We start from the raw sequence: 26,022 nt of genomic DNA on the forward strand, positions 1-26,022 counted from the left end.
ATAGTCATTCATGCTGTAAGTAATTTAATCGATGTGTCACCAAATATGTTTATTCCTGGCCTGCTCATGGCAAAAGCCTGGCATCTAGTGGGTCAACAGCAGAAGCTCCTGGTAAGGGCTGAGTAGGAGTTTTTGCTTCTAGCACACAGCAGGGTAGGTCAGGTGTTTCATGTCTCTGACAATTCCTGTTTCTATTGCGCTTGGGAATGCATAATCTGTAGGTTTGGTGGAATAAATTAGTACCTTGTCCAGTGAAGTGATGACCTTTCTTTGTGTTTATAGAGTTTGTTACATTACTGGTGTAAGCTAGCTGTTGATGCTTTGTTTTGCCCGTTAGCATGAAAAAACATAGTGGCGTATAGCATTCGCTACACTATTTGGCATTCTATGTCCGTTTATTGTTGATGTTGTGATCTCGTATTGGTTGTTTACATATGATAACAATATTGAATGTAACATTTATGTATCTGTATGGAGACTAAGTGCACCTTACTCTGTTTCTGGTATTACAGTTTTACAAGAATGAAAAAAAAAGCTCAGTGACACGGTCTCCTGAGTGGTCACACTGAAGCCATTTATGTTTAGCTCGCTGCATAAGCTGAATAGAAGCCTTCAGCTGAGGGCTCCCTTTAAGACAACTTTCTTCTGATTGGCTGTCCCTTGCAAATAGAGGGTTTGAACAACATCTGGGTGGGGCTTCTGTCCTCATAGCAATGTTGCCGAGATTACCATAATAAGTATACCTGCCAACATCAGAAGTAGCTTTCTGAAACTGAGTGTTTAGATCAACTTTTGGGTTACTTGCTAACCTCATCAATGCAAACATTTGCTGTGTTACTTTTGATGTTCCACACTGCTAATAATATAAAGCATAAAAAGTAACAAATATTGTATTTGAAATTAAGTTTTTCACTTGCTTACAGTGTTCCTGTCCACACAGTGAGGCCAAAGTCTGCCACTACAGCTAATTAAACAATGAGATGAAATCAATACGCCACTGCATTTTAAAGAGCCTCACAAGTTCAGCTCTGCAGTCTGCCCGGCAACACTACACCTGTAACATAAGCACGCACTACACTCCTCTATAGAAGCCAATTCAATCTCTCGCTTAATATTCTTTGAAAAACTATGACTGAGGCTCACATCTGTTTTCTTTTTTGTCTTTGTGAGAGCTGAAGCCTCCAGTAATGAGTGAGAAGCAGCAGCACAAAAAGACTGGCAAATGGCAGTGAGTTGTCTCATAGCAGAAAAGGACAGGTGTGCAGCAACAACATGAAGTGCTTAAAAACAATGAGAGAGGAGAGGATTAAAACTTATGATGATACTGTAAAACTCACCATATGTGAGGAACAAAGAAAATGAAGGGAGTGTGTGACTCAGTACTACACTTCTCCATTCTTCATTCTTTTTTTTTACTCTAATCCATTGACTGTGATAATTCTGCTAAAACTGTTGCTCTGGTAGATTTCATTAAAAGAAATAGAGCCTTCTTCTTTTAAGCTGTATATAGTTCGTTATGTCTGGATCATAACATTTTACTGTGTTTTAGGCTCCTCTTGTGATTTCACTATAGGGAGTCGGGATGTCACGTGTTCAGAACCACTCACACCACCAGTGTTTGTCGGTTTTCAATAACCTGAACCTGAATTTTGGAAAAACTGCTCATCTCCTGCAGGCCTGCATACAACTTCAGTTACAACAATAATAATTGGAGCAAGTGATTATGTTCTAAAGGGAAAGCGTTCAGCTCAAGTCGACAGAGGTGAATGATGTGGACAGCACAGCGCCTATTATTTCCACAGACCACTGCTTTTTTCTCTGCAGCACACTAAAGTCTTCACCTCAAAGAATATGACCTGTCTGATTTCCCTCATAAATGTCACCGAAGTAATAGATGCTCACATAAACACACTCGCATACACGGGCATGAAGAGATAAGTCAGCAAAGAATAGACAATTGTTTAATTGCAGAGAGTATAATGCGTGTAAGTGGGTTGTGTCTGAAATCTCTCCAGGCTGTGACTCCACTGCGGTCAGGTGCATTTGAACTATGTATGAAATTTTCAATATTATTCATAACCTCACCTACAAAATATTCTCCTTAGTTGTTCCTAATGTGACAGGATGGTTGCCGAAAGAAAACGTTAACTGAATCATCATTAAATCAGACTAGTTTGTCATTTCAGAAACACAATCACTCAAATCAATCGGGTGGTTGTGGTTGGTGAAAGGTTGGTGGTTCGATTCCCCAGCTGCTCCACTCTGTATGCCAAACTATCCTTGGGCAAGATATTAACCTCGAATTGTTCCCAATGAGTTCACTAGAGTGTGAGTGGTAGACAGAAAGCACTTAGATGTAGAAAAAATGGCTGAGATGCTGTTTAAAGTGCTTGGAGTGCTAGAGTACAGAAGTGCTGTATTCTTTCATATTATATTTATATACAGTTTGTCAGTTTGGACGCCTCAGTTTACGCCTGTCAGTTTGGACACACCTTCTCATTTCATGGTTTTTCTTTATTTTTACTTTTTACATTGTAGATACAAAATGAAGACATCAAATATATGAAGCAAGATATATGGAAATATGTAGCAAAGAAAAAAATGTTTTAGATTTTAGGTTACTCAAAGTAGCCACCCTTTGCTTTTTTGACAGCACTGCAAACCCTTGGCCTTCTCTTAATGAGCTTCATGATGTAGTCACCTGAAATGGTTTTCACATCACAGGTGTGCCTTTTCAGGGTTCATTTATGGAATTTCTTGCCTTCTTAATGGGGTTGGGACCATCAGTTGGGTTGTGCAGAAGTCAGGTTGGTACACAGTTGACAGCCCTATTTGACAGCCATTAAAATTCATATTATGGCAAGAACCAATCAGCTAAGTAAAGAGAAACGACAGTCCATCATTACTTTAAGAACTGATGATCAGTCAGTCCAGAAGATTGCAAAAACTTTGAATGTGTCCCCAAGTGCAGTCGCAAAAACCAACAAACTGGCTCACATGAGGACCACCCCAGGAAAGGAAGACCAAGAGTCACCTCTGCTGCTGCCAGGACAGCCTGATGAATTTGATGAATTTATCCTCTGCTGGATAAATTCATCCAAGTCACCAGTCTCAGAAATAGCAAGTTAACAGCACCTGTTGCTACCACAGCATCTTGCAGCAACATGCCATCCCATCCAGTTTGTGTTTAGTTAGACCATAATTTATTTTTCAACATGACTATGACCCCAAACACACCTCCAAGCTGTGTAAGGGCTATTTGACCAAGAAGGAGAGTGATGGAGTGCTGAGCCAGATGGCCTGGCCTCCACAGTCATCTGACCTAAAACCAATCAAGATGGTTTGGGATGAGATGGACCGCAGAGTGAAGCAAAAGGGCAACAAGTGCTCAGCATCTTTGGGAACTCCTCCAAGACTGTTGGAAAACCAGTTCACGTGACTACCTCATGAAGCGGTTCGTAAAGTGTGTATTTTCAACATAGCTCCATCCAGCTTCAACCTCAACAGAAGTCCAATCAGCTGGAATAAACTGCAACATCTGTCTGTGTGTCCTCTTTTGCTGAAAAGATAGCTGACAGCTGAGCCTGGTTCAATGGAGGTTATTTCCTGTTAAAGGGAAGTTTTTCCTTCCCACTGTCTCCAAGTGCAAGTTCTGTATTATTTTGGGGTCTTTGCCATACAATATAGTGCATGGTTGTTGTGATTTGGTGATATATAAATAAAACTGAATTGAACTGAATTTAATTTGAATTTGTATCCTGATCATCCCAGACACTACTCCTCATTTCAGTCATGTATCCTCATTTTCTTCATTCAACCTTCATTGTATATACTGTAAAGCAGTAAAGATGACACATCTGCACTTCATGATGCTGTTTTGCCTCTTCCATCCATGAGCCTGTTTGGTCTCGCTTTCTGTCACATGACCTACCAGCTTTGGAAGATTGGGTCAAGCGGATGCACAGAAACAATGTTGTCTTTTTGGAAATGAAACTTGTATCAATGCAGTATGATTTATCACTGCATTTAGCAATACCACAAAATCAGACTACAAAGTGTGGTGCTGACAGTTGGTGGTGCAGTCTTATCATCTTCAACAATTGGCTGGCCCTTTTCAACAGCAAAAGAACTCAGACCCCTCTCAGTCTGCGTAAGGTTTCAAATCAGTGGGGTTTCTATTCAGAATTTCAAATTCAGTGGGGTTTCTTTCTTAAGAAATAACACAAACAGTTATGCACAGAAAACTTCAATCACACAAAAGTTATTCTTTAGAGGTTTTGCCAAATTATAGAACTAGAGTTAATGTTTTATTTGTAAAGGAATAAATATGTATCAGCACGGATAGCCTAAGATGATTTGCAAAGCAGTGTAACACGAGAAGCATCCATGACTGACCCTTCTTTAAAAACTGTCTGAAATGATCCCATTCAGGATGTAAGTTCAGAGTTCCACTCTTGTTTGGAGAGCAGGAGAGCATTTATCCTTACAGTTAGTGAGCCTAAAACCCCGAACGGAACCTCAAGGTCTCTGAGCGCCAGACTTAGTAAACATCTCTAAAAATTGGGCAAATTTAATACAATTTAATACATGCAGTTTAATATGATCAAAATCCCTTTATGTAATTTCAATCTCATGCAAAATTTTGGTTGCTCCACTGTGTTATAATAAGCTCAACTTTTATAGATGCTGCTTGTCACCAATCAGTTGCAACATGAAACAGTAGATGGTATCTAATAAATGTAAACATATGAAAGCTGATTTTTTTTAATGTAACATGATTACATGGGATTACCTCTGGAACCTGTTTGGGTTCAGGAATGGCCATGTGTGTAGACACAACAGCTGATCTTTCACCACCTCAGAACTTAACTATCATCAACTAAAAATCCTACGTCAAGAAACCAGACTGATCCCTAATTAAAAGTGGAGCTCTTAAGACTTGAACACTGCATGTAGTCACACAATGAATTTTTCTATAAACAGCATATGCACTACATCCTCCTCTTACAAGTAGTATGTACTATCGAGTATCTAGCAGATTTAAGAATGATTGAAATCATTGAAAATCATTATGCTTGTTATAGAAAACTTTACTTTGAACGTGATTGTTGAAAAATATTGTGACTCACAACCAAAGTCAGTTTTGTGTTAAAGATTCCAGATGTACTGACAGTGTTTCTGACCTGACAGGAGACTGTCAGTAATTTCTTAAACGCAGGCTGACACACACACACGCGTGCGCGCGCACACACACAGACACACACACACACACACACAGACAGACCACTGTCCATTGTCCGTGTTTACCTTTGAAGGCATTCGTGGCCGGTACATCAGTTTCCTGCATACTGCTCCTTCCCACGCTCTGCCAGCTGCTGCAGATGCTGCGATGGATGCCAACAGACCAACCTTAACCGGTCCGAGCCACGGCCGCTGGGGGAGGGAGGGTGGCCGAGAGGAAGGGGTGGCGCCTGTCAGTCTCACTGCCATCTTTTTTCATCAACAGCCCATGTGCTTGGTTAAAAGGCCGCCGTCTCTGAAGCCCCGCGGCGGGTGAGTGTCTCTTCCCTGCTTCAGCGACAGCTCGTGAGGTCACTCTTTGTTCTCACAGGATGCTGCAGCCTGGTAAACTAGCCCGTATGAGGGTTCAGCTCTCTTGTCACAGTGGACTTTGTGGACTACAGTGATGGCTGAGGGGGAGAGAGATCGACGGGTTGTTTGGAGGTGGGGTTAGATGAGGATGGAGGCTGTGTTGTAGATGCTGTTAATCTGATCTCTATCCTCCCAGCAGCAGGCCCGCAGTCATGACCAATACCCTGAATTCTTGGCTGTCTGTCAACCTTTCAACCTACGGATGAGCAACTCTGCCTCTTTACCTTCTGTGAGCTGAGAGGTTGAATCAATACGTCTCTCCTCTAGAGTCGGGCTTGCCTTTTAACTCAACTTTAACCAACATGCCGTCTCCTCTGATTCTCCTTGCTCTTTTGCCGGCTTACTCCCCCTTTGTATTTTTCTTCCTCTTATGTGTTTTGTCCTGTTGCTGCAGTCCCAAGCTCAGCAGGGGCTACTCGGGCACTCTCACACTGGCACCATGACTAAAAGAGACGAGAGAGAAAGAGGGAGACAGAGAGTGAGCAACTGAGTGACTAAATTCATGAGATACCAGAAACAACGAGCGAAACGGATACACCCAAGCAAAACACGGGCAGGGCTAACTGCTGCAATGACCAGCTGAGAAAAGCGAACACAGACTTCTCATCCACATTCACACACATACACACATCGCAGTGGATGAGGTGCGATGTGTGTCTCAGTTTGGATAGCGGGTGGGTGGCTGGCTGGCATGGCCCCCTTTAGTTCCTCTCACCCACTAGGTTCTTACATGAAAGGGAAAAGTTTTTGTGAAAGCCAAGCGCCGCCTGTGACCCTATTTCACAGAGCAAGGGAGAGATAGAGCCACATGTCAGTGTGCCACTTTGAAGTCTGCCTGATAAACAGGGCTGGAGGAGGCTACGGCTGAGGGAACAACAAAACTTTATTTACATTTCAAAAGTGCCAAGTGCTGCTTTTTTGTGTCTGGGAAAGGAATAAAAACCCAGAAAAGAGGAGAGGGAGAGAGGAGGAGGAGGAGGAAGGTGGGGTAGGGACGACTGGAGAAAAGGGAAAAACAGTGTAAAACAGATCGAGCCATTTTCTCCTCGTTCAGACGGTAAAATGAGGGTGCGGGAGTGATGCAGCGCACACGGGGAAGGGGTACGATGGGCGAAGGAAAAGGGGAAATCACAGAGGAGGAAAAGCTATGCTCAAAACATAAAGGAGGGAGGCAACCCACAGGAAGTTGAGCTAGGAAAAAGCGTTGAAAATGACAAAGAAAAGAAGAGACGGGAGGGGGAGATACAAAAGAGGCAGAAATCAAACATAAGATGAAGAGACACAGGTTTAAAGAAGTTCAAGAGAAGAAATGACATGGGACAAGAGAAGGAGGGAAGGAATTTGATGGTGAAAAAAAGCAGACAGACGGTAAACAAACACACGCCCTGTCTGAGGTTTTGGAAAGATATGACAGATCTCAGTCTTATCTCAGCTCCGTTCGCCTGTTCTTACCGAGCCTTATCACAGTCAGGGTACACAAACAGCTTGTAGGCTGGCGAATGGAAAAGTCGAGGCGAGAACGGGGCCACTGTGACGTAAGGGGGGGTATTCACTTCATTATGTGCCTCGCAGGTGACTCATCACTTGCCTCCTGGTGACTAAACAACACCAGTGTCCCGAGTCTCTCCAGGCTCCCGCAGAAAAACATGTGATTCTAGGAGACGATTTCTTGCCTGAGAAACAGTTTGAAAAAATTCCAGACGGTCGAAGTTAGCCATCCTTATTTTCAGAGTGGTCAGCCAATCAAAGAGCTCCTCTGATTGAGCGGACCGAAAAGAAATGACTCATTCACAATGGGTCGCCACAGCCGGTAGCTCTGATGGGATCCCAATGGGATTTGTGTCCTGAGATCAAACATTTGCTAACTTTTTAGGTGAGAGTGTAAACCACTACACTATGTAGACTAAAGTTAAAACAGCAAGAATATTCTAGGTTGAGGTCCTTTTTCTAACCAAATTTAGACTTAAATTTACACACACTGACGACCCGTCCTGGCCCTAAGACTTCAATGTAGGGGGAAGATGTTTAAAAAATAACCTAAGTGATAAATATATTCTGACATACTCATGTAACACTAACCCATCTACCCTATGAGTTCAGCAAAACTGATTTATTTATTAAATTCAGCTAGAAAAAAGTCTGAATTTATTTGCTTTTTCTAAAGGCAGACTGTTTCCTAAGTTATTCTTCTCTGAGCTGAACCAATGAAAGGAAACTGAAATTAGAAAGTGGGCTATTCACAATGTGTGCCTCTTCTAGTAGTAATAAGGACATTATTGTATAGTGTTGTGGATAGACTGTACCATCATATTCTGATGGAGGAATTACAATAGCATATGACCTATTCAAAAGTCCAGGAGCAAGGACTTTATGTCAGAATCTATAGAGTATTTTATGGCATATAAAGTTATTGTATTGTATAAACCCTTAATGGGTTTTCAGCAGGACTGAAGAAAGTTCTTTTTATAAAAGTTTTCCTCTTTTTTTTCCTGACATACAAGCTCCTGAAAACCTGTGAAAGTCAGTGCAGCCTGACCCCACTGACTGTCTGTCTGTCTGTATTTGGCGACCAAAGCTACTACTACAACCACGAGTACCATCGCTATCTGTCTGTCTGTCTGTTTGTTTGTTTGCTGGGTCATCTGAGGACAACAGGCTGACCTGGCAGGCAGTGGAAAACATGGCTCCAGGTGGATGTTTGTTCTCTGGTCATTTAAGGACAACTCCTGGTCTCCTGTCTTATCTTTGGATTTATCCAGCTGTAGGACTTCCAAGTCAGAGCAGAGAACACAGAGGTCTGGCAAACACCACAGGACACAGGAAACCAAGTGTTTGTTACTGAAAAATACCCATAGAAACACACACACACACACACACACACAAATAGTGCCTTATTTGTAGCTGTTGTCTGTGGTACAGGCTTCTATCAGGTTTCAGCTTTAATGTATACAACACCAGCGCCAATCTTTGTCTTATACTATCATGAAACTCTGGGAGCTGTAGTTCTTTAGTGCTGCATTACCCCAATCTCTGTGGGAATGCACACTTAGTTTTTCTCATTCTTGCAGAGTGAGTTTTAGTGTTTTTTGTTGTTTTTTCTTCTTCTTGGCGGTGCGTGGAGTCATTAAACTTTTCCCGTTACCTTCATCCCCGTTCGTCTGTAACTGGGTCCACCTTGTGAACTTCGCTGCCAAACACTTTGCTAATAAACACGTTTTTTCACACGCAAGGTTTCCACTACTTCTCGCAAGTAGCGAACCTCTGTTTGGCGTAGGCGAGGGTGCTGCCTCGGTAGAGTACGCAAGAGGCGGCGCAGATGATGCCCCCTTGCTCGCTGTGAATTCGCTGCAAAATTAATTGCGCTGGTCTCGCACTGCGGCGATCTAGTATCACATCCACTCTGCATCGGGGAGCTGGCAGATTAAAAAGCCTTCACTGTCCAGTAATGCTGCACTGGGTCTAGAAAAGTTCAGAGCTGATGGTTGAAAAGAAATGTCTGTTCAATTATTGCTCTAGTTCACTCTTTATGCTTTATGCCTGTGCTTTAGTTCAAAAAAGGGAGTTCAAACCAAATGTACAAATGTACATGCAGAAAGCCAAAATCATTAGCAATACAAAGTACGGTATTACTGTTTAGTCAGTGATGTTAGCCACCAGGGATGTATGCTTTCAGCTCAGTCCAATACTACTGTACATTCATCATAACAGACTTTTCCGTAGGCAGGGAAGGTGTATTTGGTTTGAACTTGAACGAACAAACTAATGAATAATGCAGCTGCAGATTCATTTTCACTTTATAGGGACTGACAGTATCAGTGTTCACTGAGAATGTAGTCAATCTGTTTTTTGTTTTTTCAGTGAAATGTCAGATTGTGCCTAATCCCTGATAATAACAACAACTACTGCATCATTTAGATCGGGCATTAGAGCATAAGTCACAGTTGATCCCTGACCTTAGCCGTGGTTTTCTCATGTGCCTCTGAAAGAACATATATGCCTATTTTAATCAATCCGGCTTGTGCCTGGAACATTTGAGCAAACTGACAAACAGCCTTAATCACCTTTGAACCTGAGGATGATGTAAACAGAAACTGCAACCTCAGACGACTGGAGGCAGATGGCGAAGGCCCTGGACTCTTAGACTTTACGCATCTTCTGGATACATTATTTTGTACGATCTGGATGTTGAGTTCGGTGTGTCGGCTGTATTTGTTTCTATCTGTTACACTCTGTGCTGCTCTCTTGGCCAGGTCTCTCTGGAAACATTTAATCTCAGTTGAACTGTTATATGGCTGTCAGCAGCAGCAGTCACTCTGCATGTGTCACCTAAACGCTGACATTAATTTAACTTGGAACCCATCCTCTTTTGATCACTCACAGATTTTAGTCTGCAAGTAGTCTACGGGCTCCAGTCTCTTCATGAGTGGACCTCCAGTAAGGAAAGCTATGCTCTTCTTTTTGAATTACTATGTTGAATCCATCTTCCCATTTTAAAGAAAACTGCCTACATAAGGATGAAATTTTCAAAAATCTACCCCTCTACTTAGCAGCGCCATAATGTAGTGGTTTACATTACTCCAATAAGACAGCCTGCATTGTAGCCTTGAGAGACTGTACTTTAGCAAAGAGTCCTATGCAGACCTTTATAATGACAATTATAAGCTCTGTTCCAGGGTTCTTAAAGTGTTAAGACTGCGTGTGGCCTCTAGCCTCCGTGAAGTAGGTAAAGTGAGGAGTGTTTCCGTCAGAGCATTATTAGTACGGGAGCGTGTTTCTGTGTCTACTATCTGTCTGTCATTGTAACATATGGGGACAACTAGCAGTTCTAACAGCCAGCTCTGACTCCTCCGCTGGGTCACACAGGGACATGTGCTTATCAGTGAGACAGCAGTCAGACAGACAAACATGGACTGGGGAACAGACTATTTAACCACGGGGCTGGTCGCATCTGTTACGCTGAAAATTCAAGCATGCTAAGAATGTGATTGCATAACAAATAAAGAACTGGGGCTACCGAGGTGATTCAGAGTTCTGCTGCAACAGACATGGTGAAAAAACGAGTCTTTAAAAAGAAAGAAAAAGAAAGAAAAGCCTCCTTGGACTGTTTATGTGTACCTGACAGCGGCAGCCGAAGGAAATACAAAATGTTCTGCTGCTGGACAATAAAACAATGTGGATCTCCTGGAGATTATGATGGGTTAGGTCAGATATTCTCTGATCCTTCTTTGGATTAAACAATGAGTAGTGGACACAGTGTGCACATTCAAACATGCGGAAAAAACACAAAGTAACTGATGAACTCGACACTCCTAATACATGAAAACTGGAGGCCATTTTACCTGAATGTTTTAACAATAATTGAACTTTTTTTCCACCTCCACCTGCAGATAAGAGACTGAGATTCTTTTGGATCCTAAAGTTCATTTGGGTTGTCTCAAATTATTTGCCTTTCTGACAACCAACAGCTCACCCTAACATCCCATCACCAGATTTCTTAGGTGACGTGCAACCTGCACACATTACTTAGGGCTAAGAAAACTGGCCCTCTGTGATTTTAAAGCATACACAAACATATCTAATACATACCTATAGATAGCACTGTTATAGAGAGCACCGGCAGGTATAACTACTTGATGCATTTACTGACAACTACTCTTCTTTCTGAAAGATGCAACAGTCAATATAATTGTTATTGACGGGCTGATATTATTGGCTAACATAAGCCATTTGCCAATTTATCACCATTTATAATGGATGAAAATGTCTGGAATGCCACAAAACAACAGCCAACTGAGAAAAGTCAAGCAGAACAAGAAAAGAAATAAACAAGAAATGTTAGAGACATTATATCAGCCAATATATCAGAATACCAGATTTTTAAATGACCAAATACTGATATCGGTATCTGTCTTAAAAAACCATTACGGCGACGTTAGGTCAAAGCCAGTGGATTGATCCCCAGCTCCTCTAACACAGACATCAAAGTGTTCTTAGGCAAGACCATCACAGTATATGTGATAAGACACATAATAAAGCACTGTGTTAGATCGATTAACCATACAAAACGTAGTCTTTACTACAGAGACAACCAGCCACAGGTGGGTGGGCGTGTGGGTTTGTTAGCCCTGTTTAAAGTATATTAAATATAATCATATACTTTTCCACATTTCCTTAATAATATCGACTCTTTGTCTTAATAGAACCTTCTCATAATGTTCAAATGACAAGTAGTTTAAGGACACCGACACTCTGACACACATGGACAAAGATTACACAAGTTCCCAGCTGATTAATGGAAGATCTACTTTAGTCCGCTTCATTAGTCTCATCCATACTGTATTCCAGTTTGATGAGCTTGGCTTGCGGCCAGAGCTTACGGGCTCTTAAGGTCGAGCAGAGTGGAGAGTGCCGTGCACCTCAGTAAGGGCTTTAAACTGTTAGTCTTACAAGGACACCAACACCCAACAATTGCCATTTTTTTATTGGACGGAAACAATGTGTCAAATTAAAGCAAAAGCTTTGTAACAATATGTGATGTAGAGCATGTGTTTATATATTCATATCATTCCAAAAATCATTTTGAGAATGAATGAACAATCACCACTTTGTAAATAATCCAGCACTTTTTAAGTACAGGTAGCAATAGCAGCAGAGAGCTAAACAACATTTAGCTACCTATCCTCCAGAAGCATCCAACATACCTGCAGGTTTATTTTCCTCCTTTAGTCCACATTCATGCATGTGCCACATCCTATTTTATCTTACAGTATTGCACTGAATCACATTATACTGTCTTCTATTGTATAATATGGTATCACACTGTGCTATAATGCATTGTGACCGACAGTGAGAGACACAGGCTTGTGTCATAGACAGTTAATGTTTGATTTCTCAAGAAAAATATAGATTTCATATTTTCTTTTGCTTTTTAGTATTTCAGTGGCGTCACTCCAGTCTTCCTGGACTTGCGAATGAAGACCGCATTAAACACAGCTCTTAGTGGGTAATTTTAGTTGGTTTCAGTCCAAAAACATTCCTTTTTAATCCTTACTTACTGAGCTGTCAAACACTCATAAGTGCACGTTATCCTCTACCTTTCTTGGGCAATAAAGCAGAAGCATCTAAAAACATAACCTCTAAACCTCCTTTTTTTAACTCCTTTTCAGGGGAATTATCTAATATATCATTCACCGCAGGCCAAAAAACAGATAAATAAATTATCTTAAAGTGTGTAATGGTGCACAAAATGACTGGCAAAGCAAAAAGCAAACAAAGGTAGGCTGAAGGCGTCATTCGTCACATCCTTGTCTGATCTGGCTCTGTGTCGCGCTGACTGCCAGTCGAGTGTGATAAATCTGACAGGCTTAATCTGGCCATGCATCAACTGTAGTGTCGAGAGGCTGGACTGTCAGACACAAACCGACGGACGCATAAAGCACAGAAATACTGGCAAACGACAGACAGGAAGTGGATGCCATTAACACGGAAGCTAGCCACTCCGTGATAGATGATATAGAAATACTTATACTGTTGGCTTTTGTGTGTGTATGTGTGTGGGTGGGTGGGTGTGTGGGTGTGTGCAGTTCAGTTAAGTCATGCAGATGTGTTTAAAACAACAACAACAAACAAACAAAGAACAAATATAGACTTAATCTGACAATCTGTACCGACACAAGAGCTCCACACAAAGACTATAAAGAGGCAAGAGCCATCGGGCAAAATTAGCCTACACTTCCATAAAGAGACAACTGATCAAAAGCCTTTCCCTCAAGGGCTCTCAAAGGATTTACTTAAAATGTCTCCTGATGTGCTATTTAGTAGTGCAGCTGATTAGCTAGCTGTCCCAATCATCAAACCAAGACAAAAAGATGGGAACAGACTGGATGGATTAGACGAGAAATAAGGAACAGAGAAAAACAGAGATTGACTGTAGGCGTCAACACTGGGCTCATACATATGATGTCATTTTATTTTGCTATAGAATGAATGCAAAGCGGATGAGCCGCAAGGGCCTTCCTTCTAACATGACAATAAGACTGCAAAGGAACCTTCCGTGCTGCTGTCTGCTGACTGCGTTTGAGTTCTGGGGTTGTCCGTGATTGGTGGGATGAAGTCTGTGCAACAACAAGGAAAGAAATGAAGTCATCCTGAAGTGAATATGAAGCTTTATTAGCAGCAGTGAGTGAGTGAGCGCTGCATTTAAATCCAATATTACCAGGGATTCGTGACAGAACACAAGTACGATACTAGCATGTACAAATATTGACAGATTAGCCATTAGAGCCAGATTGTGTAATTTATTTGTATTTTTTATTTGACTTCACAGACGCAACTTTTATTTAACTTACAATACTAAACGTGAACAGCAGGTCACCTGTTAACCTGAATCTTTTTCTGAGTTAAAGCCAAATCTGATGGTCGTGCATGACTGGAGACGAAGTGTTCAGGGTGTTAACTTTCATTTCTTTGATATAAAACGACACAGAGCAGATGGGTTGGGAAGCATGAACACGTTGAGTGCAGTTTATGTCCTTTTATGTGATAACTGAACACTGAATTTCAAACATTTTTACACACAGCATGATGCCAACACGAGAATGCATTTTCTTTGTTTTTTTTAATTGTGTTTCTTGTGTTTTATATACTCTCTCAACATTTCCTGGACTATTTTTTTTACTCCAAAATCACTTCCAAAAGGCACAGAAAACCTCCACTCTGTGACTAATACTGCAGCTACAGGCAATATTTATCACAGAATCAAATGCTGTACAGGCAGATCCTGCAAAGTGGTATAAGAAAACCCATATCGGGTCAACCCTTTTGAACTCTCTCTGACTTATCTATGGTAGAAACAAGCTTTTTCAACCACTGCAATTTGACCCATTCCACCCAATCTGAAAATAAGACAGAAGGTAAAGACTGTATTGAAAGTACCAGACAATACACTTACAGAGACATGAAACACTTAGCAATGCAGAAAATAAATAAAAGAGTCCCACAGAGTGAAACTACTGTTCTTTGAAGTAGCTGAGAGCAAGATTTAAAAAAGAAGACATTTAGTTTTGTTTGATAAAATGATTTACATCCAATAAAGCACTGGTGCTTTCAAGCCATCTTTGAAATGAACAAATCTCCTACAATGAAGACATAAATACAGACAATTTTACAGGCCATTCAAAAGAGTATGTAAACATGAAAATATGCAGGTATATTTGAGTTCAGACACACAGAAAAAAAAAGATGACACAAAGAGGCACAGCATGAGCAAATGCAGGAGCTAGAGGCAGCAGAGACATTACAGGCTGCAGTCATGCAGCAAAAATCCTTCTCATTCCCTCTGACTGAGGAAGATAAAAAAGAAAAAAAAAAGACAAAGTATCAAGAAAATCAGACAGCACAGCCCAGGCAAACGGAGCGACCCACCTCCCCTGAGAGAGCTCTGACTAACTGTCTGAGGAGGAGATGAATTCCTCAGGCACACAGGCAAGAGAAGATGCTGAGACACGCAGGCTCGTGTGTTGCATGTGGGTTAAATTGCGCTACCAAAAATGATGCACTGAAAAAAAAACCAAAAACGAAAGTGTTTGTTCACACATGCAGTTGTCGACAATGAAGAGCAGTAAGGTTATGGTTTGAAGCATGGTGCAGTTTGAAACAATGAATCGTACGCGTGCCGTGCATGCAGGCTACTGACGTCAGTGTGTGACATACAGGGCAGCACGATCAGTGAGTCTTGCATTTTTTCGAAATCGATCCTAGCTAACTTAGTAGTCAACTAAACTACAAGTCACCTAGCCAAGGAGCAAGTGAAAGTGCAAAGCCAGCAAAATTAAAACAAATCAGGGCATAAATAAAAAAAGAAACAAAGCACAGAAGACGTGACGTGAACCTGTGGCGTCCTGGAGGAGATACTCAAGACTTACTTCTTGCTTACTTATGTGGACACCTGAATGGCTTTAATTTGAGAAAGTCAAATTAAATTCAGCTTTATTTCTATAAGGTAAAGAAAGTTTTTCAACATTTCAACATTTTTCAAAATGCTATTAAAATATTATAATAAAAAAACATTTTATTATGTTCTTTGGGTTTGTGATGATGTTTGTGATGATTATTTTACAACCTTACAACTGATTCAATGTGGTACTAATATGATTCTAGCAGTACATCTAAGTAATAATGCATTCCAGTATTTTTTCCAAAAGCCACATTAGGAAAAGAATGCAGTTAAACATGAAATTAAGAAGAATAAGCACTGCTGCTACTTTGATCTGATATTTAGCAGGGTTTCAGTTTCATCATTGCAAACAGATCTGATGTTTTTCATCTGCCCCTATGTAAGCCTAGCAAAGTGGAGGTCACATGCATCATTTATACAATCATTTATTCACCTGGCATGTCTCCGTGCTTGTACTCATACAAACATTCACACATCAAACAATGTAAAAACTCCTCAAGAACGTTCAGAATTTCTGCCATTTTCATTGAAATGTGCACAAAAACAGGTTGTTGGAAAAACATCTGATGTCTCCTTTTGAAATACTGTGATATGGCTGTTTAATTATAGCACACAATTACCACACTAGATCAAAAATACATTGCCGTTTGTTTTCAATGGCGTGTTTATGTTACATACAGCCTTAAGAGTGCATAATTAGATTACGTTCATTTATGAGTGACAGGAAGGAAGGATAAGGTCAACAAATGCCACATTTAATTAAGAGTTACTTAACACTTTATGCCTCTTTGAGTTAGTAAATTGTGTATTTACAGTCAACCACCTCTGCTCCAGTGTGTCCATGACTATACAAATTGGCTTTGTAGAAATGTTTAGCTTATTTTAGAGTTTAGACATGTAGGAATGTTTAGGTTGTTTTAGAGTTTAGAAATGTGTTAAGATAGAATGTAGAATTATGGTAGAGACACTGACACTGCCCTGGATATAAATAAAGGCCTGACTGTGTCATGAACTTAGGAGTAGATCTTAGGAGACCCTCCCCCAATTGAACTGTGAAAGTAAGACAAAGAGGAGTTAATGCTGAGTGGAAATTCCCCAGAGGATACCTGTGTGGGGGTCTCAACATTTGTAACTTGATAACTGTGGTCTGGAGGGGAGATGGTATTTATGGCCCCTAGGAAGAGACACATACCCACAGTGTTTTAACTGATATACTCACACATCCACATGCACACAGTCATTCACGTGCACTCACATAGACATACGGGTATGCGCACACACAGGCACTCACGTGCTCGTGCATACACACACAGACATACAGAGTTTCCAGCACACCATGGGGGATTTATGATGGGGTCGCCTCTATAAAGCTGGTTGTGACTAACAAAGGGGTGAAGATTGTTACAGAGGGACACCAGCCTCGTCTTCCCTTCTAGAAGTGCATGCTTAAATGAAGATGAATAAAGATGAATAAAGATTTTGTGAAAATAACTACTGAGTTCCGGTGCCATCTCTGGATCCCTCGACGAATAAAAGAACCGGGGTAAAACTGATTTCGTAACAGCTTATAGTTGATAAACATGTCACTACATACATGTCACTCACTTCCTAACTAGAAATTGTAGAAATGGTTAAAAGTTAAAACTGCTACAGTAAATCTACTGTAATAGCACAAGTTTTGCTCATTTACCTCTATTCCAATATTCCCCCCAACCCAAAAACCCCAAAACAAAGCAACCCCCCCACCACAATAACAGTACATCCAGAGTTAGGACAGAGCTTTAAAAAAAAAAAAACAGAAAGGTAAGCAAAAATACAAAACACAGTGTAAAAAATAACCTCTGACAAAAGAATAAAATCCATATTAACTGCAAAAGCAACATAAAAAAACAGAAAACGGATACACAAACAACAAAACTGTTAGAAAAGGTGACATCACATATAAGTAAGTTGATTAAAAAAAGTATTTCTTCCAAGTCGCTTAAAGGAAGTCACAGATTTTCAAGCCTTATCTCCTCAGGCAGGTTGTTCCAAAGCTGAGTGGCCCTGATGGAAAAAGCGCTGTCACCTTTAGATTTAAACCTCAATTTCCGAGCAGCCAGAAAGGCCCCACTTTAGGATCAAGCCTGTGAACTCGCTCGTACAGGGTCGACACTTCTGCCGAGGCGCTCAGGACCAGATCCAAACATTCATTAAAAGTTTAGCAGTGAAATCCCTCCTAAAATGTTCAGGGAGGCAGTGAAGACAAAGCAGGACAGGGGTGATCTGGTGCCATTTGCTACAGCCAGGTCTGACACATCATAAGTGGCCATTGGGGAGGTCTTTATTATAGTAGGAAAAGCTGTAAAACTTGTGAAAATACAGATAAAAGCTCAAAATCTATTCCCCCTCCTTCACATTTTCCTAGGCCGTTTAGTGGGCCAGATTGGAGTTGGGCTGATTCTGGCACATCCCTGCTTCAGACGGCTGGGTCACTTATAAAAGTATGTAGAAGTGAATTGCTTAGAACAGAGAAAAACTTTGATTTCTACAAAAAAAATTTAACTTGTCATTAAATCATAAATCAAAATTTGCCATTTTCTTTTTATAAACAAATGTTAGGAAAGCTACTGTGGACAGGAACAGTTTCTTTTGCTGTGGATTTCTACGGCTTTTATCCTCTATATCCAGCAGGAGAGTTGACTTATGTCTGCATTTTAATGTGGATGGACCTACTTACACAAACAAACCTAAACGCCTGGCACAGGCTGTGCGTGGGCGGGAGTGTCAGTGGTCGTGGGCTATCGGTGGCTTCTAATGCATATTTTAAATCTGTGAAGGAAGAACGTGCCACAAATTACTGTAAATATTCCTCCTTGTACGGGGCACTCCCCTCCTCCTGGATCTTATCCTGGGAGAGGCCTGCTGCATGCCACAAAGTGCACGAGCCACAGTGACATTTCTCTCAGAATCTCAACAGAAACCGGGGTATATAGGTCAGGCCTAATGACTCATTTCATTCTGCTGTAAGCGGACATTAGAGGTGACACTCTACATGAAACAACTTGTTATGAGTCCTTAATCTCTCAGCTGAGTCTCTGAGCAGCCATAAAACTGTAGCGAGACCAGAAGCTGACTAAGGAAAATGAGTGTGATAATAATGCCGTTAAAGTGCTGCAGCTCCGAGTCCTTTTGGAGCTTCCCGGTCACTGCGCGCCAATCCCACTCTGCATTAATCAGCCAAAGGTCGCTGTTCCTATACATTAGAAGCAACTTTCTTTTTTTCTTCCTATCAGACTTAATGAGCAGGGATGTTCTCTGTTGCTCAGAGCGCCGGGCTAATTAAGCATATTAACACTTTTGACCATATGTTGACATGAGCACCACATCACAGGGGACAGGACAAGGTTTAACATTTTCTCACACTAAATCCAAACCACTGATCACAAGTCAAAAACCCAGAGCATGGACTGTAGCTTGCACAGTAGGACAACACGTATGATGGTTCATTTATCGTCACTGGCCATGTTTTCTCAAGCCTGTTTTTTAAAAAATCAGTTGCTAATTGAAACACAGCAACTAATCTTTAGAGGAATTTGTTATTCATGCTTTATTTATTTGAGGGGACTTTTCTGAACAGGGATTTGAGCTTATTTCATTGTTTAATCTAGGACAACAATACACAGTGATGACTAATGAGGGTGATTGTTGTTGAACATCAGTGTCTCGATCGACCGCAGTTCACTGTTGTCATCATGCAGAGACAATACGCAGCTGACAGCTATGTAGACAACCTGTCTGTCTGTGGTGATGACCGCACAATCACTTAAGTCCAGATTACTTTACATGCTTGAAAAGTAATGGGAGTGCTTTATGTGTGTTTGTACTTGTGCAGCAATCTAATCACACTAGTTAATTGTACATACTTGCCTTGGCTTGATTTTGTAACTGTCAGTCCTCATGCGGATTCTCTCAGTCTGTTCCTTAGGATAGATATCAGTTTGTTACATATTTTATTTTTTAGTCAGTTTATTAGAATCTCTTTCTTTAAAACTTTAGATTCCCTCACAGATCCTGTGTGGTGGCTGTAGCTCAGGACGCAGAGAGGGTTTTCTACTGATCGGAAGGTTGGTGGTTGAATAGGTGAATGAGGCATGTTGTATAAAGCGCTTTGAGTGATCTGGGAGAGTAGAAAAGCCCTATATGAGAATCAGTCCAATTAAAAGTTAATTTACTGAACATTATAACAAGTACTATGTATTTTATTCCTTACTTTACAGAGGGTTTCAGGGCCTACTGTGGACTTCTTTAGAGTGAAAACATTTTCCGTGGTACTCTGAGGGACCGCCTTATGTTCCAAAGAGCCTGAAAATAAAATCAAACTGAAGCAAAATGAATAAAATTTCAAGTGGGATTGATTACTCAAGGAGACCATATTTTAGGAGTCGATGGAACAGCAGAAACACTTATCCCTTTTGGACTGCACAATGGTATTAGAAAGTGATGCATCTTTTAACTCATAAACAATGTGAGTATAGGCAGCAGTGATACGCTGAAGTGCTTTTTCCTACCAACTTGAACAAAGGCACAAATAATAGCAAAGTTTTATTTTGCTCTTTTAGAAGTTTGCTTATTGGTTCAAAACTTAGAATATTATCGAATGCTAATACATGGGAAACCTGATTGGTCTTTATACTGAGCCTATAGCTACACACATGTTCCTCTTACTTTAATGAATGTAGCGTGTATATAAATGTCTGTATGTACCCAATGTCCATTTTAATGCTTGGGCCAATCAAATCAAACATTTGTACAAACATTATCATGCATACAGCGGTTATTAATATCTATATCTTTTGAAAAGAAATTTCGTTTAAATCCCAGTTTTATATTTGGTTCATTATGTTTCCTTTTAAGTCTCACATTCATGTACATGTAACTTAACGGTCACCCGAATTTCTATCTACGTCATCATTTTATTCCAAGTCCCTACTAAATATGGAATGAAGAATCTGAAAAAGTGTCAGAGGCCTGGTGAATGTTTGCAGAATGGATACTATAACAATATGTATCCAAAATAATGAAATGGGGTGACAAAATCATCTTTAAGCTAGGCTGGGCTAATTAGCTTCCTCCCAAACTAGCTAGGGGTAGCTAGCTCTTCTTACCGTACGTCACAAACATATAATACAGAGTAATTACCAGCATCTAGTAGTAGCAAAAACTAATAATAACGATAAAATAAAATAAGATCTATTGGTAACAATAGCTAACATTAACAAGCAAGGTTCATTACCTTCCACTTTCTGACTGAATGCTAGAGAGCCTTGTTTGCTAAGCTATTTAACTGCTTCTTCAAAGCTTATTTTTAATTATTGCTGGAAACACATATTGTAACAATGGGACTTTTTTAATGTTTGACTTTAAGCTGAAATTGTAAACATTTTCAGTAAGTCTCATATACACAAGACTAGCACTATTCTAGCTTTATTATTGACTGCATTTTCTACAGTCATTGGTCAAAACCCATAGCCATATGTCTTGGAACCTCACTGTTACACCCTGTCATTTGAATTACGACACTGACTAGCACGCTTTTTGTTGCAAACACAATTTTGATGTAACAAATATGCCAGTACCACAACAACCACAACACGAATCCTTTTTATGAAAAGGGAAGGAAAGATGGAAGGAAGCACAAGGAGATGAGGTACAGATGCCACTTTCCCTGAGGCTCTACTCATACCATATCACACAGCTAACACATCCTATATGATGACTCATTCTGTTTCCCATTACCTTCTCACGACCCCAGTAATGATACAGTATGTTTGCCCTGTAACAAATACCTCACAGGGACTGAGGCGGCGTGTGTGAATTTGTATGCTCGCGGTGGAAGGCTACATTTACACACTTGCACACGAACTCGCAGGTTGTTCCCAGCAGTCTGAAGCATACGACTCATCTTACAAACATAAACAGGGCTTCTTTACCTCAAGCAAACATAATCTTTAAAACGCGCATCTCCCCCTGCTCGCTCACTCGCTCTGACACACACATATACATTCACAGTGTCTATCCAAAGAGTGTCATTAGACTCCTACCAACTCTAGCCAGTATATGCCCATAACAAAGGTTCAGAGATGTGTTATTAGTGATAATGTGTACCTACATAGATAAATTCCCACAGTGATCTTGTATCTGCAGGCTACGGCATCACTGAGTGTATCTATAGATGTTTATATGGTTATTTTTCGAGCTGTTTCTGCTTTGTGAGATAACACGCCGCACAACGCAGTCTAAAGGAAGAATATGAGATTGAAGAGTGCAAAGTACACAGGAAGACATACATTTATAGATCGGTATGAGGTGAAGCAACCCCAGAATGCTGCTTTTAAAGGCACACCATAAAATACTGTATAACACATCATCTGCAGGAGCAAAGATGAATTCTAGGGGAGGTGGGAGCTCAGGTCACTGGCTTTCATCTAGTCTAGAAATTACTTTATGTGAGCAGATTTTCAACCTTTCTAGTAATAATCACAGCTAAATGTATCTCCTGTTTTCAAGCCAATCATCCTGTAATTGCTAGTTGTAACATGCTCACGGATGTAATGACAACTAGGACTGGATTACTCAGACAAAGAATAAACACAAATGCATATTGTCTTGTAAGCTCTGAAGTGAAAAAATCAAGAAATAAATAAGATTACATCACCTGGGACTGCAGAGAAACTTTATATCCTCCCATCTCCACCTGGAATGTCAACCAGTCCTAATGGGGCTTAAGTGCATGTTTCTCAAACTATGAATGCAGAAAATAAATTTAACATGTTTTTTGGAATATGAAGTATATATGAAAATACATCAACAAGCTAATACTGGCTAGTATTCTTTTATCAGCCTGGACAAGTTGATGTAGTGTGTAAATGTGTACTTGCAGAGTTCTTTCAACACAAAGTAACTGTTACTCTTGTTTACTTTTACTTTCTTACAGTCATTATGTTACTCACTGTTACTAATTCTGATAAGACTGAAACTACGTGCACACAAATCAGCACTGATAACTTTGTATTTTTCATTAGTTTAAAGATTTATTTTTGATTTTTTGTTTTCTTTTATGTCAGTTTTTGAAGAAAGTTCGCCTGTTTACTTTTTTTTACCGCATTAACATTTTTTTTTTTATCATATTGTGTTACAATTTAGCGAGCTGAAACTATCCTACTGACTTAAGCTTTTTGTTAGACGTTTAATTTTATTTTGAACTTCTGTAATAAAGACATTTCCCAGCTTTTGCACAAATAAAGCATATCTGATTGTCTTATCTTATGTTCTAAGTTTCAGTGTTACGTCAGACTTGTAAGGTGGAGCTCAATGCGAGTGTCTTTGTCGCGCTGTCATCAAGTGCTTGCTTATAGAGGACTGCCGGATCTTCCTCTTTCTTATTGGAGGGTCTTTACCTTATGATATAAAGCACCTGAAGATGATTGTCGTTGATTTTATATTGTCAGATTCTTTCGACGGCACAAGTCTGATCAGGCATCAATAAAAGTTGATGCATTTTTATAGATAACACATTATAAATTGTGGTGTCGAGCTGACTGATTTTGTGGTTTACACAACCATCACACCATAATCAGACCCCTGCAAGGCAGCCCCCCACTGAGGACCCCATTTGTGTGAAAATTGACTGGCTGCCAGACTGGCCTCCAAGCCTGCTCGATAGGGTTATCTATGTATTTTAAATTCACTGATATGCATGATTGCAACATCCCCCTGGTGTCTGATCTTTATCTGCTGCCTGTGCATCCCCCGTTAGTCTCCATCTTCTCTGTGCAGACGCAGAAACATCCACATTTGCACACGAGCCACTTTGATTTATGGCCGCCTGGATACATCTTAACACAGTCTGCTGGCTCGGTGTCGCTGCCTCATCACCAGTAATGGAAGACAAACGCGTCAAACGCTATTCAAACTCCACATTACGTGACATAGCTTCACTTCCTCATCAGCATTACTCGGCTTCCATCAGTCGTGTATCTCTCAAATAAGGATAGATTAACATGCGCATCAACAGGATACTACAAAAATCCAATCATATGACTCCTTACTCCCTGCTGACGCCTCCCTTGGGAAAGTTAAAATCCTTCCTCAAGTAAACATCAGAATAATGAGCTACTTCTAATGTGCACTTAGTTCTGTGTGAATGATTAAAGTGCCATCTCAGAGGCAAGAATTTGAGCACCTGATTACCTAATTATAATGTTTAACACATATTCACAACTTCTTTATTTTTTTTCTCATCAGTTTTAATTGCAATTGGCTTTTTTTTCTTAAGTTTAACTTGAAGCTTTTACACTGAGTGTGATGTTCTGATGCGTATTTCACTTGATTATGATTTGTCGCACGCAGAAACCACAACACAATCCCTTTGTCTTCACTGCTAGCTCGAGCTTAAAGGGTAACATTGAGTTGCGGTAAGAGAGACAAATCAGACGACAGGGGCTGCTTAGATGTAGAATTTTTCCTCTTCAGTCTGTGGCACTGAGCGGAAGCTGCTGTATGGGGGTCTGGTTGGCTGATAAATGAAAACAAATGTCTTTTGGATGTCAGGCAGCAGAAGAGCAGAGCAGAACAGGAGGACACAGGAAAACGCCTCAGTGCATGCTGCTCCAAGACACAAACACGCACTCAAAAGCGCGACCGCATTGCCTTTGGTACACATAATGCATATGCATTTGCACACATGTATGGACAAGCATTTCCCCAAAATGTATTCACAGTGAGGTGCGTGCACATACACACACACACACACACACACACACACAAGCGCACGGTAAGCTATTTATACAAACAAGCCAATCCGGCTCAGACAGGGTGAACTGCAGCAGTATAAAAGATGGGGCTATGGAGACAGGATAGGATAAACACTAACAACAGAATAGAGAGAGGCTGCTGAAAATCTCATTAACTGTAAATTGAAAAACAGACTAAAAATGTCTTCCAGAGCAATAGCCGAGGCGGCTGCGTCGCTTTTTCATCTTCTCCACAACTTTCACGAGTCGATACACCCCCACTTTCGCTCTCTCTCCTTCGCTCTCTCTCGCACACAAACATATATTCTCAGGGTGAGCTTGTTATAGTTTTATCCTCCTTGAGTTTTATACCTTTGGAGTGGAGGATGTTTATTAGACAGATGGGTCATTTTTTTTTTTTGCTAGTGAGTGTAACACAAAAATCTCCCCTGCTGCACGCACGCATCCACAGCGGGCCTCATTGTTCTCTTGATACATTGATTTTTAAATGTGCAAATAAGTGAATCGGTAACCAAACAGCGACATTAGAAGCAGCTATTAGGGTAATTAGCAACGACCCATTTATGCCACATCTCTCTAAACACACACCGAACCCTTAACCATGTGAGTTTCTACAAACTTCTACTATGAAGCCTAGCTCAGATGTAAATAATATAATTCACAGATCCCCTATCACTGTGCAGCTCACAGCTGGCCTGCTTGGTTAGGTAACATTCATATATGAGGGCTGTGGGGTTATTTTACTAAGACTGTGTCAGTCAACACTGTCTTAGTAACCTTAGTTGCTACCCTCACAGCTGAAAATATTTTATCTTGGTATGCACTGACACTGAGTGGCTAATGTTTGTTTCAGAATTTTTCAAACGCTTAGGTGTTTGCCTATTCTATTGTCTGGCTTTAGCTTGCTAACTGAGACAAATATTGTCAGTTAGATGTACAGTGGGTTTCCAAGACAGGCGAGTGAATTCCTTGAATTCAGGAGTGATGATATCATGTAATGACAGGGAGGAGATCCACCTGGCATCTCATTTACAATCACCAGCCTATGTTGCATTATTTGGACACCCTGCAACCTTATATTTGTCCTTCCATTGGCATTCTCTCTACACTTAAAAAAAATAAATAAAAAATACGCACAGCTGGAATAGGGAGGAGTGTCTGGTCCTGTTTATGAGTGAGCTGCTCCCCAAAGGAGCGGAGCTTGAGTATCTTGGGGTCTTGTTAATGACTGAGAAGAGATTGGAGCAGGAGACTGACACACAGATTGGTGCAGCGTCAGCATTGATGAGGATGCTGAAAGAAAAAATGATCGACATTGCGATCCTCAGCTATGGCCACAAACACTGGGTATTGACTAAGAACATGAGATCAGAGATACAAGTAGTGACAAAGAGCATCTTCCGAAGGTTGGCTGGGCTGTCCCTTAGAGACAGGGGGAGGAGACTGGTCATTCAGGAGGGGTTTACTACCTAGTGTTCTGGGTATCTCCTACCAGGTAAGGCTATGGGGTAGACCCAGGACACGCTGGGAAGATAATATGTCTTTGCTGGTTTAAGCAGTATCCAGGACGCTCTATCTAAAAAGTCCTATTAACGTAAGACTTGTGGCATCCAACACTGG

The 26,022-nt window shown here is 40.7% G+C and overlaps 1 protein-coding gene across 3 annotated transcripts in view; it reads right to left on the reverse strand.

Moving 5' to 3' along the window:
* ldlrad4b (low density lipoprotein receptor class A domain containing 4b) overlaps positions 1 to 26,022 on the reverse strand; it is a 236,280-nt gene that overhangs the window by 149,808 nt on the left and 60,450 nt on the right. For 2 of the 3 annotated variants that reach the window (XM_005456782.4, XM_019364464.2), the window contains one exon: positions 5,308 to 6,095. In XM_005456782.4, the coding sequence (XP_005456839.1) occupies positions 5,308 to 5,347 (40 nt within the window). In that variant the 5' untranslated portion in view covers positions 5,348 to 6,095. Of the gene's footprint in view, positions 1 to 5,307; positions 6,096 to 8,313; positions 8,450 to 26,022 lie in introns of all 3 variants that reach the window. The other variant, XM_025911399.1, reaches the window with a different exon arrangement.

This window comes from Oreochromis niloticus, linkage group LG11, assembly GCF_001858045.2.
Source record: "Oreochromis niloticus isolate F11D_XX linkage group LG11, O_niloticus_UMD_NMBU, whole genome shotgun sequence".
NCBI lineage: Eukaryota > Metazoa > Chordata > Actinopteri > Cichliformes > Cichlidae > Oreochromis > Oreochromis niloticus.